This window comes from Lineus longissimus, chromosome 16, assembly GCF_910592395.1.
Source record: "Lineus longissimus chromosome 16, tnLinLong1.2, whole genome shotgun sequence".
In the NCBI taxonomy this organism is placed as follows: domain Eukaryota; kingdom Metazoa; phylum Nemertea; class Pilidiophora; order Heteronemertea; family Lineidae; genus Lineus; species Lineus longissimus.
The window spans coordinates 6,833,288-6,849,447 of record NC_088323.1 but is presented as its reverse complement, the minus strand read 5'-3'; the positions used below and the strand labels follow the sequence as shown (position 1 = coordinate 6,849,447).

General features: G+C 40.6%; 1 protein-coding gene across 8 annotated transcripts in view; it reads left to right on the top strand.

The window, feature by feature from the left end:
* The first annotated feature begins 5,012 nt into the window (after positions 1 to 5,012).
* LOC135500876 (kinesin heavy chain-like) overlaps positions 5,013 to 16,160 on the top strand; it is a 49,851-nt gene continuing 38,703 nt past the window's right edge. For all 8 annotated transcript variants that reach the window (XM_064792561.1, XM_064792557.1, XM_064792560.1 and 5 more), the window contains exons 1-2: positions 5,013 to 5,413; positions 12,683 to 12,770. In XM_064792561.1, coding sequence (XP_064648631.1) covers positions 5,270 to 5,413; positions 12,683 to 12,770 — 232 coding nt within the window. In that variant the 5' untranslated portion in view covers positions 5,013 to 5,269. The remainder of the gene's footprint in view (positions 5,414 to 12,682; positions 12,771 to 16,160) is intronic.

Genomic DNA, 16,160 nt, shown 5'->3' with positions numbered 1-16,160 from the left:
GAAGTATACTAATTCTAACAAGGGTAAACTATACACCTGTTTCGTCGATTTTAAACAAGCTTTTGACTCTGTTCTCCATCCGGCACTTTTCTTAAAACTAAAGCAAAGTGGGGTAAATGGTAAATTTTATGATAGCATAAAATCAATGTATAAAAAAGTCAATCTGTGTGCCAAATCCTCAAACAAGTTATCTAACTCTTTCCCTTCTGCTATAGGGGTACACCAAGGAGATGTCCTTAGTCCAAATCTTTTTAAGATTTTCATAAATGACCTAGAAAGTCTACTTGATGACTCTAGTGATCCTGTCTCCTTAAAAGATCTCAAGCTGCACTGCCTTATGTATGCTGACGATATTGTTATACTCTCAGAAACTGCCAGCGGTCTCCAAAAAGCTTTGAATGGCTTGAATAATTTCTGCTCCTCTTGGGGTATGACTATAAATGTTAAGAAGACAAAAGTTCTCATATTTAATAAGGCAGGAAGAATTGATAAATCTGTCTTCATGATTGGTCAACACCAGCTGGAAAATGTTGGTAAATACAAATATCTTGGTATTACTTTTCAAGCCTCCGGCGTTTTTGCTGAGGCAAAGCGTGATCTTCATAACAAAGCCCTTAAAGCTTTTTTTAAATTAAGGCGTATCTTTAGCTCTCAGCTTCCAAATGTCTCAACCTTACTCCATATATTTGACCACACTATACAGCCAATACTTTTATATGGCAGTGATATTTGGGGATGTTTTAACCCTATGTCCTCAAAAGTTAAAAGAGAGAGAGAATTTAAGATTGATAAGGGATTCGAAAATCTCCCCTGTGAGAACCTTCACATGAAGTTCTGTAAATATGTACTGGGTGTTAACACAAATGCCACAAATCTGGCCGTGTATGGCGAGTTGGGCAGACATCCACTGTATTTAATGATAGCCAAATCTATGTTCTCTTTCTGGCTAAGGCTTGAATCCTTGTCTCTCAACACAGTGGATGGGGAAATTAGTTCGAAGTCTATTTTAACCAGTGCCTTACAAGTTAGTAAGGATCTAGACAACAAAGGAAAACAGTCTTGGTTTTCTTGTATAAAATTTATTTGTGGTTGTCTGAATCTGGATGCAAACAATGCTGAAAGTGTTTCAACCTCCAGTCTTGTTCATAAATTAGGTGAAGAATTTTACAGAAAGTGGAAGCTAGAAATTTGGGATGATTCTCGGAATCCAAATGCTAAAAACAAATTACGCACTTATAGGTCCTTCAAAACGCAACTCTGCTGTGAGAAATATCTGACTTCAATTTCAAGTTTTTCTTTAAGAAGATCCCTTTGTTGTTTCCGCATTAGCTGTCACGATCTAGCCATTGAAAGAGGTAGATACAAAAAACTTAGAGTTGAAGAGAGGGTGTGTTCTTGTGATGGGACTTCAATAGAAGACGAGGTTCACTTTCTAACTGCCTGCCCAAAATATGATGCTTCAAGGAACGATTTTTTCTCAGTTATCAATGAGAACAACATCAACTTTTCAGGTCTCTCACCAGGAAATAAGTTTATCTGGCTTCTTTCAAATGAGGACCCTGGAATTTGTCAGAAGCTATCATCATTTTTACAGAAATGCTTTTCTGATCGCATAAAATAAGGACCTCCTCTCTCCCACCTACTAGTATCTACTCCAGGTTTGACCCCGGTAGTAGACTTTATATTGTTACTTTTGTCATGTATCTTGGTACAATGCTTCTTTAATGGTGCAGAGGGAACGTATTGACGAGCTAAGCTCCGCGTTTGCCCTCTCTCCAAAAAACCATAGGTTGCGCTGCTTATTGTTTAAATCTATGAGAGACTACAAAACAGCTATCAAAAAACAAAAACGGTCTCACTACAATAAACTTATGTCGCAACTTGATAACCTATTTGAAAATAACCCTTCTCAGTATTGGGGTCTTCTTAATAAACTGAAGGGCGAAAGTGAGAATGGCGGGGAAGGCAAAAATAAAATGTCAAAAATTCCTCTAAATGAATGGGAAGATTATCTCCGTAAATTGAATGAAGTACCAGCTGACCTTATTAATCTAAATAAGTCCTTAGCTGACAAACTATCACTTCTCAAGTCGAATCCTGATACTGGAAGTGATATTCTGGACAAGGAAATCGGCACTGATGAAATTCTGTCCTGCCTAAAGTCTCTCAAAAACAATAAAGCTCACGGTCTGGACTGTATCTCCAACGAAATGCTAAAGCATAGCGCGACAAACATGTTACCTTGCTATCAGAAAATCTTTAACTTAGTTTTCTCTAGCTCTCACTACCCAAAACAATGGGGTGAAGGATATATTACTGCAATTCATAAGAGTGGAAGTGTAGTAGACCCCTCTAATTTTAGAGGGATTACTGTTATGAATACCTTAGGAAAAATGTATAACACCATATTAAATAATAGGCTAACAGAATTCTTGTCTGTAAATAGAATTATAAACCCAGCTCAAATTGGCTTCTCCAAGAAGTCGCGTACTTCTGACCATATGTTTGTGTTAAAAACCCTGATTGAGAAGTATACTAATTCTAACAAGGGTAAACTATACACCTGTTTCGTCGATTTTAAACAAGCTTTTGACTCTGTTCTCCATCCGGCACTTTTCTTAAAACTAAAGCAAAGTGGGGTAAATGGTAAATTTTATGATAGCATAAAATCAATGTATAAAAAAGTCAATCTGTGTGCCAAATCCTCAAACAAGTTATCTAACTCTTTCCCTTCTGCTATAGGGGTACACCAAGGAGATGTCCTTAGTCCAAATCTTTTTAAGATTTTCATAAATGACCTAGAAAGTCTACTTGATGACTCTAGTGATCCTGTCTCCTTAAAAGATCTCAAGCTGCACTGCCTTATGTATGCTGACGATATTGTTATACTCTCAGAAACTGCCAGCGGTCTCCAAAAAGCTTTGAATGGCTTGAATAATTTCTGCTCCTCTTGGGGTATGACTATAAATGTTAAGAAGACAAAAGTTCTCATATTTAATAAGGCAGGAAGAATTGATAAATCTGTCTTCATGATTGGTCAACACCAGCTGGAAAATGTTGGTAAATACAAATATCTTGGTATTACTTTTCAAGCCTCCGGCGTTTTTGCTGAGGCAAAGCGTGATCTTCATAACAAAGCCCTTAAAGCTTTTTTTAAATTAAGGCGTATCTTTAGCTCTCAGCTTCCAAATGTCTCAACCTTACTCCATATATTTGACCACACTATACAGCCAATACTTTTATATGGCAGTGATATTTGGGGATGTTTTAACCCTATGTCCTCAAAAGTTAAAAGAGAGAGAGAATTTAAGATTGATAAGGGATTCGAAAATCTCCCCTGTGAGAACCTTCACATGAAGTTCTGTAAATATGTACTGGGTGTTAACACAAATGCCACAAATCTGGCCGTGTATGGCGAGTTGGGCAGACATCCACTGTATTTAATGATAGCCAAATCTATGTTCTCTTTCTGGCTAAGGCTTGAATCCTTGTCTCTCAACACAGTGGATGGGGAAATTAGTTCGAAGTCTATTTTAACCAGTGCCTTACAAGTTAGTAAGGATCTAGACAACAAAGGAAAACAGTCTTGGTTTTCTTGTATAAAATTTATTTGTGGTTGTCTGAATCTGGATGCAAACAATGCTGAAAGTGTTTCAACCTCCAGTCTTGTTCATAAATTAGGTGAAGAATTTTACAGAAAGTGGAAGCTAGAAATTTGGGATGATTCTCGGAATCCAAATGCTAAAAACAAATTACGCACTTATAGGTCCTTCAAAACGCAACTCTGCTGTGAGAAATATCTGACTTCAATTTCAAGTTTTTCTTTAAGAAGATCCCTTTGTTGTTTCCGCATTAGCTGTCACGATCTAGCCATTGAAAGAGGTAGATACAAAAAACTTAAAGTTGAAGAGAGGGTGTGTTCTTGTGATGGGACTTCAATAGAAGACGAGGTTCACTTTCTAACTGCCTGCCCAAAATATGATGCTTCAAGGAACGATTTTTTCTCAGTTATCAATGAGAACAACATCAACTTTTCAGGTCTCTCACCAGGAAATAAGTTTATCTGGCTTCTTTCAAATGAGGACCCTGGAATTTGTCAGAAGCTATCATCATTTTTACAGAAATGCTTTTCTGATCGCATAAAATAAGGACCTCCTCCCTCCCACCAACTAGTATCTACTCCAGGTTTGACCCCGGTAGTAGACTTTATATTGTTACTTTTGTCATGTATCCTTTGTATGTCTTATGTACTTTCAATCAAAATCATTGTATTTCTATTGTACCATGTGTACCTTTGCCCTCCGGGCCTTTTGATTAATAAACTAATTTGAAATTTGAAATTTGAAATTTGAATTTGAAATTTGAATTTGAAATTTGAAATTTGTATGTCTTATGTACTTTCAATCAAAATCATTGTATTTCTATTGTACCATGTGTACCTTTGCCCTCCGGGCCTTTTGATTAATAAACTAATTTGAATTTGAATTTGAATTTGAATTTGTTAATTTATGCAAGTTTCTCGTATGAACCTATTTTTGTCTGTCATGTGACCTTCATTACACTCCGGACGCAGTGGACCGGCCTCGTCCTCACCCAAACCATTCTCCAAGCGTCGTCAATGGTGGTCATTATCGTCAAGCCTCACTCGACCTACAGACTTTGGGACAATTTCAGCGGGTGCATGTAAATTGAACATTTGGCCCGGCGACCGGGAGATTGCACCCAAACGCGAGCAAATTAGGCAACGCTTGTATCCTCAGGCCATTTCACTCGATACATACTTACTCAGAAACATGCGGCCGTAAGGAGAAGTCGTGTAGGACCCAAGGTGTAGACCTGTTACGCTTGCAGTAGGGCATATGCATCCGGTTTTTTGCCGCGCCAAGTTTTAAAATACAGTCACCTGACTTACACGTGTTTATTGCTCCACAACGTCATCAATCTATTTTAATAAAAACGCCTGCAAGTGACGTCATGAATAGGGGTGAATAGACCATTCCGGAATGGTCCAAATCGCTGGGTGAATTTTGATGGAGTTGTTCGGAGTTTCTTCAAATTATCATCATTATTTCATCAATCTGTGTCATAATTCCTAATCTACCCTGCTCAGTGCATAGAGGAATATCTATTTAATCCAATTAATTAATATCAGTCCACTGAAACTTATCGAAATGGAAAGAAAATCGCTTTGATGACGGCGAATTTCCGTCAATGATTCGACTGATTCAGATTTGTGTGTGAAAAGTCCAGCCCTAAAATAAAAACAGACATGGCCGATCCACTTCCAAAAGAACCGGCCGCGGAGTGCAATATTAAAGTGGTGTGTCGTGTGCGACCACTTAATGAGACTGAAGAGAAGGCCGGCAGTAAATTCGTCTTAAAATTCCCCACAGATGATTCGATAAACATTGGTGTAAGTATTTTGAACTGTCTTCATCAGTCGTCATTCGTCTTGACGTCTGCTCAGCCTGTGACAATCCCCTGTCCTGTGGCTTCCATTAGTCAGTCATCTCTTTTATCTTTTACCTCTGACATCTTCACCTAAGTTTGATTTTAATTTGATGGATGTTGTTTTGTCTGACGTTGCAAACGCCCGAGTTATATCATCTGCATCGACAACTACGGGAACATCATGACATGATCATTGCCGGCTGACATTTCCGTTGCCTGAGTTGTAGTAATACATTAACTTGGCTCTAGCCTTTGCAATATTTCGCATCATATATCTTGTTACTAAAACAAAGAAACCGTTGGTCAATTCTATATTCTATTTTCAGATGACATTGACAGCCTTTCCTTCACCTTATCCCAGCTCCTCAGTGACAAGAAGATTCCAGGAAATTTGATGAAATATTTTATGTTGATTGATGTATTGATGTTGGTATCTTGCTTCTCTCCTCTACCAAAGGGTGGCAGGCCATATTGGAAAGGAATTTTGGCTTACAGAAAGTTGATGAAGATCTTAGAAGCTGGCAGTGATACTGATAGCTCAGTGACAAAACCCCGAGAGGGATCCAACTCCTACTCCTGCTGATGATCATGAGATGATGTTTAGACATTGTCCTTCAGCATAAACATGATAAAGATCCATTCCAGTGTTTAAAATTTTCAAATTTTGGCACTGAGCGAGTTCAGTACATTGTGTGAGTCATGGAGCTCACGCCACCAGTTGAATCAGGCTGCCTTGATCGATTCATCTGTCGCACAGATGTGATGATGTTACACGATGTGTCTTATTCCCCATGGCATCACAGTAATGGCACAAACTTTTTTCCATGGATTGAGTGTCTGCCAATCTCCCGTATCGAATCAATAGTTGGCCAGACACCACATCACAATATCTGTGCATACTAATTGTCTCCTGGATCGATCGGAATACACAGGCCTGCATATGTTACTGGTCCATCATCTGACCGGCTTTTCTTAGCAGAAATGAGGCTTCAGAAAATGTTTTGAGGCCTTTTGTCGCAGGATGACAAAAAACTGGAAGAATATGAATGGAGTGAAGACAAATACCTGAGTGATTTAAAGATATTGGTGCTGGAACATGGACAGACAGCTGTTCTTAGTCAATGCTGCTTTAGAAAGTGTATTGAGAAGTTTGGCTGAGGTATTGCCTATGCTTAAGGATCAGAGGCGAAATTTGAAGGGTCAGCCATTTTTCTTCTATTTCATCGTTTTTAGAACTTTTCGCGTCACAATAATAAAAGAATTGACAGACAGACAGTCGAGGACCCACATAAAAAATTGGCCACCTAGGCCAAATCTCTGTGAGGACGTGTTGTCAGCCCAGAAGACATGGGAGTGCTATTTTGCCTGCAGAAGGCTTTACTCTGTGACTGTACACCCTTGGTAATCAGAATGTGGCTGATCTATTTGGTCAGCAGAAAGCTCACTGTCTTCTGATTCAGATTTCATGCTACTATTGGTGTGTCATAGATAGAGAGCCTGGAGGGGGACTGTCTTTGTGCCTGCTGCAGATCTATGCTACTTTGTATCATTTGTTGAATTGGACCAAGATTGTATGCATGCATACATACACTCGGTTCAAGTGCCAGACTCTTGGTGGTCGTCCCTTTGCCGTAGCTGCACCAAAACTGTGGAACCAGCTGCCGCAAAAGCTCCGTAACATTGATTCCCTCCTGACTTTCAAGTCCCTCCGAAAGGCCCACCTTTTTGCATTTGCCTTTGGGGAAAAAAGCGCTCCATGATTCCCTCCAGACTTTCAAGTCCCTCCTAAAGGCCCACCTTTTTGCATTTGCCTTTGGGCAAAAAAGCGCTCCATGATTCCCTCCAGACTTTCAAGTCCCTCCTAAAGGCCCACCTTTTTGCATTTGCCTTTGGGGAAAAAAGCGCTCCATGATTCCCTCCAGACTTTCAAGTCCCTCCGAAAGGCCCACCTTTTTGCAGTTGCCTTTGGGGAAAAAAGCACTCCAGAATACCCACGCGCTGAGTAATTGGAGCACTTTACAAATGCCAACATTGATTGATTGATTGAAGAGAGACTTTGGCCCTTGCCAATAGTGCAGGTGAGAGGAATTCATCCTGCTAATGGGGGGAGGAGGCATTGGACTTGTGACGCTTCAAACATACTCGGGTCCCAGTGCCTACATACTGGTCAGGCCATTTGAATGTGAATCAATCCATAGCATTTGGCTTGCAGTTTCTCTGCATGCGATCAATACAGTACATGTACATGAACCATGTGTTTCGATGTTGATATTCAACCAGGGATATCCACTCGGGACTACAACATACTGCTTGAACAGATGTCCCCGGCAAAATATCACCCAGGTCTTATTGGTTCTCTAGGCCTTCGTTTTGATGCAACAGATTGAATTGAAATGATGTATGTTTAGACCTGCGTGCATCCTACACCTGAACATAGTGAATCTCGATATTGACTTTAATTGGCCTTGTGAGAATCTCCTTGTATTATTCCATCGATGTCATATGTGGCCTTGCGCTACAAGGCAATTTTAACCCTTTTCGTGTGGAATTTCCAAAATTCAAACCAGTTTAAATTGCTGAAATAATTTTTCGGTCATCAGTGACAGACTGAAAAAAAACCATAACCGTGGTGCGAAAGATAGTCACTACTTTGATGTTATTTGAACCAGTTATGATATTATCAATCATCCCACTTGCATTTGCGACAAACATGTTTTCACGGTTTGGAATGTTACCCATTTGGAAAATGTCCATTGACCACATTAGCGTTTTGATGGGTGTCATAAGTCATATTGGACGAACTTGAGAATTTCCTATTCTTTGCGAAAATTCCATGGGCCATTAAACACAACTTTAAAGGGGTACGCTGTTCGTATTTTAAAATCGTGGGTGAGGAAAATAGAAATGAAGTTATAAACAATGCCTTAGTGCAGTTACGCAGGCAACTTTGATGAAACTTGGTATGTAGTATTGGTATGTCTACACAATGGCAGTGTTGAAATTAATATTCAGTTTGTATACACACAATTGGAAGTTTTCAAATTCAGTTTCAAATTTCAAATTTGTAACAAAAGACGTTGATATTTGAAGAACGTAGGTGTGTATAAACAGTCCTGTTCACTCGAATCCTGCTCTTTCATGTGTGAACTCTCAAAAGGCAAATGTTAAAAAATGTTATTTACTTTGACTATGTGGTGCATTTCATATCCTCTTATCTGATCAGCGTTTATATCTGATTTTGATTTGAAAAGGTCCTGTTTGTGTTGTCATCTTGAAATTTGTATGGTGTTGTTGATATCCACTGGCGGTTTTCAAAAGTTGACTTTTATGTAAAGGGGCGCGGTATTCAGTATGTATCAATGCAATTTGGAAATTTTCAAATTCAATTACAAATTCTAAATCTTTAATGACCCATTTTGTTGATGCCGTTTTTCAGTTGTAAAAGTACTGGTAAACTTTGCCCTTCATTATTTTTAATTGGGCTGCACTTGTGTGTCTTGCAGGTGATATTGGGTACCGTAAACTGGGTGAAACTGGGCAATATTCATGTCTATTATTATTATTGTTTGGGGTTTTGTGAAATGACATCTTTGGCGTTATGTTAGCTTAGTGTTATCGAGAACACTGTAATTGAGTTATTGTTTGTTTTTCGTGGTGTTTTATTTTTTGCGGATTTTGCTGATCGTGAAATTAAAAGGCAGGCTAAAATTTCCCCGTTGACAGTATACAAATGTATAATGTAAGTGAAAACGTCCTTCTCTGACTCCATTCAAAGATGGAGATAAAACGGTACTGGACTGAGACGAGAATGCACTCAGCAGTAGGTGCACATGTAGAAATTACTGAACTTGCATTGGAATGTTGTTGTCTGGATGTGTTCCAGGTTGACCCAGCTTGAGTATATTAGCTCCTCATACTTACAGCAGTGTACTGTATGATGAAACTGTGTTGTGCTAATCATGCAGAGGAATTCAATATAAAAAAAGTTCACGCAAAAATTTGCATCATTCGTGCCCTCTCAAATCTTCTTTACTAGTAACCGATGCCAAACTGACAGTGTTCTCCACACGAATTTGCGGGACATTGGGCAATGGGCTGCATTTCATTGCAACTCCTGGGACCTGGCACCATCTGGTTTGGTATGGTTTCAACTCGAATCAACTCAACATCGCCAGCAATCAATGATCAGGCCAGGCCAGGAAATTACATGCATCGAGTTCATTGTAACACATGTTGAGTTGGTTGGTCCTTTAACTCTTTGAATACTGCAGGGTTTTGGGAGTGTATAGTACCACTGGTCAATACCCGGTCTAGACCGGGTGGCCTGGATCCTAACTTGGTAAAGGAAAAATGTCATTGTTGAATAGCCAGCAATCATTAGCTCAGGATACAGCCTGGTCTCCGTATACTGTGAAGACAACTTTGACATGATATATGGTATTATCGTTTGACTTAATGGTTGATTTGTTAGCTCTATTTACATGTATGCTTTGATTTCTGCACCTAACCTAAAACATCCAGAACGCCATGTCCTAACACTTTCTATAGTAGGAAGTTCGCTCTGAAAAACAGCATCTGTTCTAGATGCCTTGTCCTAATGGCATAGTGATGTGGTTGTCCTGCTGTGAACTATATGTCTGTAGCACAATGTAACAAAGTAGGCATTGTGATTTCATCCTGGGGATGGAATCAATGGGTTGCTTTGTTGAGTACTGTTCAGGGAGACCGGTGGCATAGTTCTCCTACAGTAGTTAAGTCTTCAGGGGTGTGTTCCACTCTCAGAAGGATCACTGCTGTTTCGTCTTTGTGTCCTTGAGCAAGACGCCCAAACCTAAATTGCTGCGTCTCCTTCGAATGAGGCGTATAACCTAGCTTTGCCATGGCAAGCTGATGACCCCACCAAGTGGCTTGTGGTGGTCTTTTTCTCTGGCTGAAGTCGGAGTTATTAGGCCAATTGGTGCCTAGACTGTAGTGGCTTGTAAAATCGCTCATCCCGCCTTTGCCTTGGAGTGGAATACTCCCAAGATTCCAAGAGAATAACACCTTCATATCCAAGTGCAGAGTGAACACTGAAGAAGAAGAAGAAGAAGAAGTAGTGGCATGTTAAAACACTGTGCAGTGTGTATGCTGAAATTGACAATGATCGGATGACGTTGAATACTCTCGTATGACAATTAGAACAAAGTTGATCTGCCTCTATCAGGCTGTCTTCCATGTATCAACAGACTAAAATCAGACCTTCATCTCCTATAGAGGTAGATGTCTCAATATAAGAAGAATTTATGCCCGAAACCATGGAAACAAATCTGGAATACCTCTCACCAAATGGTCGTAGATGCTAATGGGTCCACGGTGGATATTGGCTTTTGTAACACTGGAACAACGGGCTCCGTCCCAACGGAAGCAACAGGTCACAAGACATGCTTGCTGCCTGCTTCTCGAAGACTGACCACTAGGGCCCGATTTCATTTCGACTAAAACCCAAATATAATTCATTGAATTGACACGAGTGCATGTTCCCACCCTTGCGATTTCAAACTACATAAAAATTGCTTTTCATGTTACTTAGTTAAAGCTTGCTCGAGATGCCACAGACCTTCAAGTTCTCCTTATTGGAATACTAATGAATCTTAATGCGTCTGAATCACTCGTTCTGTATTGATCGTTGACGCCCCAGACACCGGTTGCATCGCTGTGCCGGCATTTATACCCACCCGGCTAGCGAATATATTGAGACGATTTTACAAGTCATGAGTTACATGCAAGTGGGGGATGAAAATAAAACCATGGATTGACTGCAAGAAATGTAGTGAAAATCATTGAAGTGATTGGTTGAAGTTAGTTTAAAGGAGGAGACTGAGGATCAGGAGTGTCTATATGATTATGGCTGGCCACAACTTAAAGTGTCTGTAGAGAGGGGCTGAGACGATATGCATATCCAAATATGCAGTATTAAACTGTCTATAATATATATGTAATATATGCCTGGTGATGGTTGTCAGTTGAGGCTGAAGGCATTAGCCTGTTGGCTGATGCGTAGAAGTGCAAGTCCACTACGGGCTACTGCCAACTTGTGCGGGATCTTTTGGTTGTAGTTGCAATGGTATTGACACCAGATGCAACAGACCCCATCTTACTGTTCCCTCTGACAGATGTAAAGACCATGACCTGATGCCGAAAGAAAGAAAAGATTAGAAAAGAAAAGAAAGAATAAAAGGGGGAAAAAGAGCCTGGGTTTTCAGCCCTGATAGCCCGGTACCTGCAGCTTGTTTTTGCGAATGTCATAACCATTAGGCCATCACGGTTATCTCTGTAGCGCTCTCTTCAAGGGAACACAGTAATTATCAGTAGTGCCAGCACAGCATTTTCGTCAGTCGCTGATTGATCAGAATATCCAGAACAATCGGCGATGGGTAGGGCATTTTTGGACTCCTCATTTTCTGCTGCTGTATCCTTCAATGCACAGCGCAGGATCCAGATATCACTGCAACCTCAACATGCATTGAAAACTGTATTTTCGTTAATTAGGGAGTGTTGTGCGTAATTTGCAGTAATTTCGCTGATTTCGTAATTGAACTTTTTACCCCCAGGTCAACCCATAGTGACAGCGATTCGACAAATACCGGGTAACATTTTCCGTAGAAAACCCATTTACAATTATTGCTCTCTATATGCAGACAAGCGATTAAAATCGGCAGTTATAATGCTGTGTGCAACAAAAAGATCTCTTGTCTGCAGGTAAAACTCAATTTGCTGGGTTTGATCATGATAATGGGTTGCTGCAATTAAAATTTTCGCTTCTTTGTGGGGCACCCCGTGTTTACCCTGACTTCTGAACGCATTGGGCCGACTCGTCTAAAACAGCGCCACCTACAATGTGGATGCCGCCAACTTAGAAAGCCAAAATTTGAAAAAAGATGCATCGAGATGAGTCAAAAACCATTTAAAACTGCATTTAAAGTCAATGAAATTGTGAAAATATTATTTACAGATATCAAAAGCGCAAAAGAAGTTGATAAAACACTGATAGGTCTGACGTGGTACAATCAAACACCGAGGAAATCATCGGGGCCTATTAAACAACAGAAGTTTATTTTGAATAATCAGAATTTCTCGTCTTTTTTTCCAGGGATGTCTCTTGTCAAGATGAGATGATCATTTCGTGTTTCTGTGTTCAACTCGTTTGTTTGTTTTGGGTATCAATTCTAAATGTTTTCTCCTTTGCTTTCAGGGTAAAATGTACCTGTTCGACCGGGTGTTGAAGCCGACAGTCACCCAGGAATATGTATACGAACAGTGTGCGAAACCAATTGTGGCAGGTAAGATCATACACCTATTCACTCCCAAAAAATACTAAAAAGTTCAAGTTTGGTTTATAGTTTAATATCATTTGCGACAGAGGTGTCATCTGACCTCAAACTTTAACCCAAGTCTCTCCCCTAACCTCTAAGCAGGACTCGGATATTACAGCTACTCAAGAAGCGCTACAGTCTGAGCATTTCTCAGGCATGGGAATCTTCCAAATTTCGCCAGATTTCTGGTTTTTGGGAGGTCGAAAAAATGTGTCCTGAGATTTGTGCAGAAGTGCAATAAAAAGGTATGGGGAGGGTTGATACAGGCATCGGACTTCATCAGCTAGCACAAGAACCAGACGAGGACAAGCCGACGGTCCACGCTACGACAACCACTTCAGGTATCTCTCGACGGCAATACTTTATTCATAAATCTCAGTTGGTATCATCATAACCAACCTCTTCGGGCACTGTGGGAACGAAGTTTGGCTGCTGCCTTGTCCAAATGGTAACAGTGTCAAGAAAAACATTGCCACGGATGTCATAGGGCATCACTTTAACCTCCCGGACCATCAAGGCCTGGACGACATCACAATCTCCGTCCATGAGTTCATGCACATCCCTCCAGATGGCGCCCAAGCCAAGGCCACCATCGTCCGCGCACCATGTTGCCAGGACTCAACATCAAGCATAATACATCCTGGTAACCACGCTCATACTCCCTCTAGCATTTCTATCACCAACCTCTTGTGGCACTGTTGCACCCTTGGAGAGGTCAAATTGAATTGTGGGAAACAAACCTCCAAAACTAGTGTCCTAACTTGAGAGGTGTTTGCTAAGGGAGATGCCATTTCCAGTTGTTCCGCTGGTGTTCGTATTTTTCAGTGGTAGCAAAGTTTTTAATTGCAAATTAGAGGAGGTGTTGATAAATGAGGCTAATTTGCCTGATAACCTAGACCTCCGACCTGGATCATTTATGATCAGCTGAAGAGTTTACGTGATTTAGGTTCCGATCAGGTAACGCAGATTCTAATCGATTCTGATGTAGAGGAATTCCACTATTCTACCTTCATCTTGATTGAAGAATTAAGTTGGTGGTCTGACAGGCAAACTTAGTGTTTCTGTTAGAAATCTGAAAAGTCTGAAGGTTTTTTAGCCCTCGTGCATTCACTTTCTTCACCGAGACATTTTCCCCTCTTTCATTACCTGAAGCGATTATTTAGGAAAACATTGAGGAATTGAGAGATATTTTGGATGTAAAACAACAAGATAACACGCTCCGAGACGGTTTGTTATGATCGTGGGAACATGGTCTACTTCCGCCTGGCAATTCTTCCTCCGTTGGCTTCATTCCATGATTTTCACGAGACGTCCCGGTCAGCATCAGAGCAGGTTGTTGACGAGGTATGCTAATCGCGGTAGCATGATATATTTTATCATCAAAGGTGATTCAGTGAGAGAAGGATTGGTCCGTTGTGAGCTTGTGAAGGTCTGATTAAAAAAGAATTGAGGGAAAAAGATCCGATGTATCATTCTAACATCTACAATCATTGCTACAATAGGACATGGCTATTATCCATACAGTATCGTATGGACTCTTGTGCCTGTGACTGGTGTGAGTCATGGTTGACTTCTCCACCTCTGAAAGAGAATCCTGCTATCGTTACCTTTCAACATCATGTTCCACTAAATGAATCATGTGTTGCTGTCCTTCCCAGCAGCAGGTCGGTGGGATCTACTGGTCTGTACTAATGGCCTCCACCTACAATTATCGCAATTTGAAATTGAAATATTTTCAAGAGTGACTGTAAATGAAATGATGATCCTGATCAGCATTCAGGTTGGTTGTTTTTTAAAATCCACTCCATCCAAAATCCCTATAGTATCCATGTTCTCATTAATCTCAATAATTCGTCGAACGTGTTTTATAATAAGGACAAGGCTTGTTCAAATGAATCTAGAAATTCATTTGGTATCATCCATACTGGTCCCGAAGGACTAAACACATTCATCTTACATCAAATCCATAAAGTACCAAACGATGCAATTATTTTCATTGCCATGGCAACTTCATCTTCTTGGATATGATAACCAGGATGTTATTCTGTTGAATGGTCATGGTGCGTTAATTGCTGTTAATTGAAGCTAAAGTGGGGATGATGTGTTTTTTTCCTGTTCTTTCAAATGAGTATGGTGATGAGGAAAACATGCTCAGCTGTGGGTCACAGGTGCTCTGCTAGCATACCTGTGCTCTTGAGCAAAACGCTTTACTTCCTTTGCTGAGAACCATGGATAGGGATGATCAAGTCAGTGCACACTACGCCCAACATGTGCACCTTTGCCAATCCTCGGTGGCCGAGTGTTGTGTTGGTGTTTCCGGTTGAGGTTTGCTCGTAGAAAATGGCGGCTGCTCATGACTTATCGTCTCATTTTGTCGTGTTGCCACCTAGTGAGATGATTGGGTACCAGTCTAAGTGCACTGGTTCTTGTGCCAAAATCAGGCAACACCAAGCTCCACCCTTTAATTGCTTCACAAAAAGATATGCGTTCGTTAAAATTGGTTTTCAGAGGCGAATTAGGCTATTTTGATATGATTGTATTTGACTGTTGCTTATCCCATTTCTAACTGATCCCGGCACATCTCTGCTGAGCTCTGTAACATATGCCGGTTGCCATGGTGACTGTTGTGTTTCTGTTCCCTGGAGTAAGCCTCTTGTCTGGCTTCCAAGAAATAACAAGTTCTAGAAGCGTCAGGTCAAATCGCTCTCTATTTGCCGGCTTGGGATTTTGCAGTTTAAAAACATTTGGGGTAAATTACTAGGGAGAAGCTTGACATGATGGAATGAATGTAGTCTCATTTAGTCAATGAGACTTACACTTTTGTCCGGCATCAGGCATTAGTAACCAATGGCATAGCAAGTAAAAGTAGTATGGTGGTTGAGTCCCTGGCTCATAATAAGGAGGTTGTGGTTCGATTCTGAGAAGAGTCACCGCTGTTTTGCCTCTGACACCACATTGCTTCGTTCTTCAAATTACTTGTGAAACCAAGGTTCCTTGTATCATAACTTCAGTTGCCTTTGCAAGGACAAGCAATGGCCCGACTAAATGGATAGCTTGCTACGGAGTCCTTGCTGGCTGAAGTCAGAGTCACTGGTTGAGAAACTTAATCGGTGCCCACACATGATGGCACACAAAACAGTCTGCATTGGCAAAGAAAGCGATGTATCGAGTCTGTTCGTCAGGAAAAAGAATTTGAATACCTGAAATTACTGAGCATGATCGGTGGTCTGGTATGAAAAGGCAGATGAGAACATTGTACTGGAAGAAGTGTACAGGGACAGAAGACAGTCGATGATACATGAAGTACAGAAGTGACTGTCAAAAGGAAGAATGTGAAGTACACAGCCGTGTCCCTTT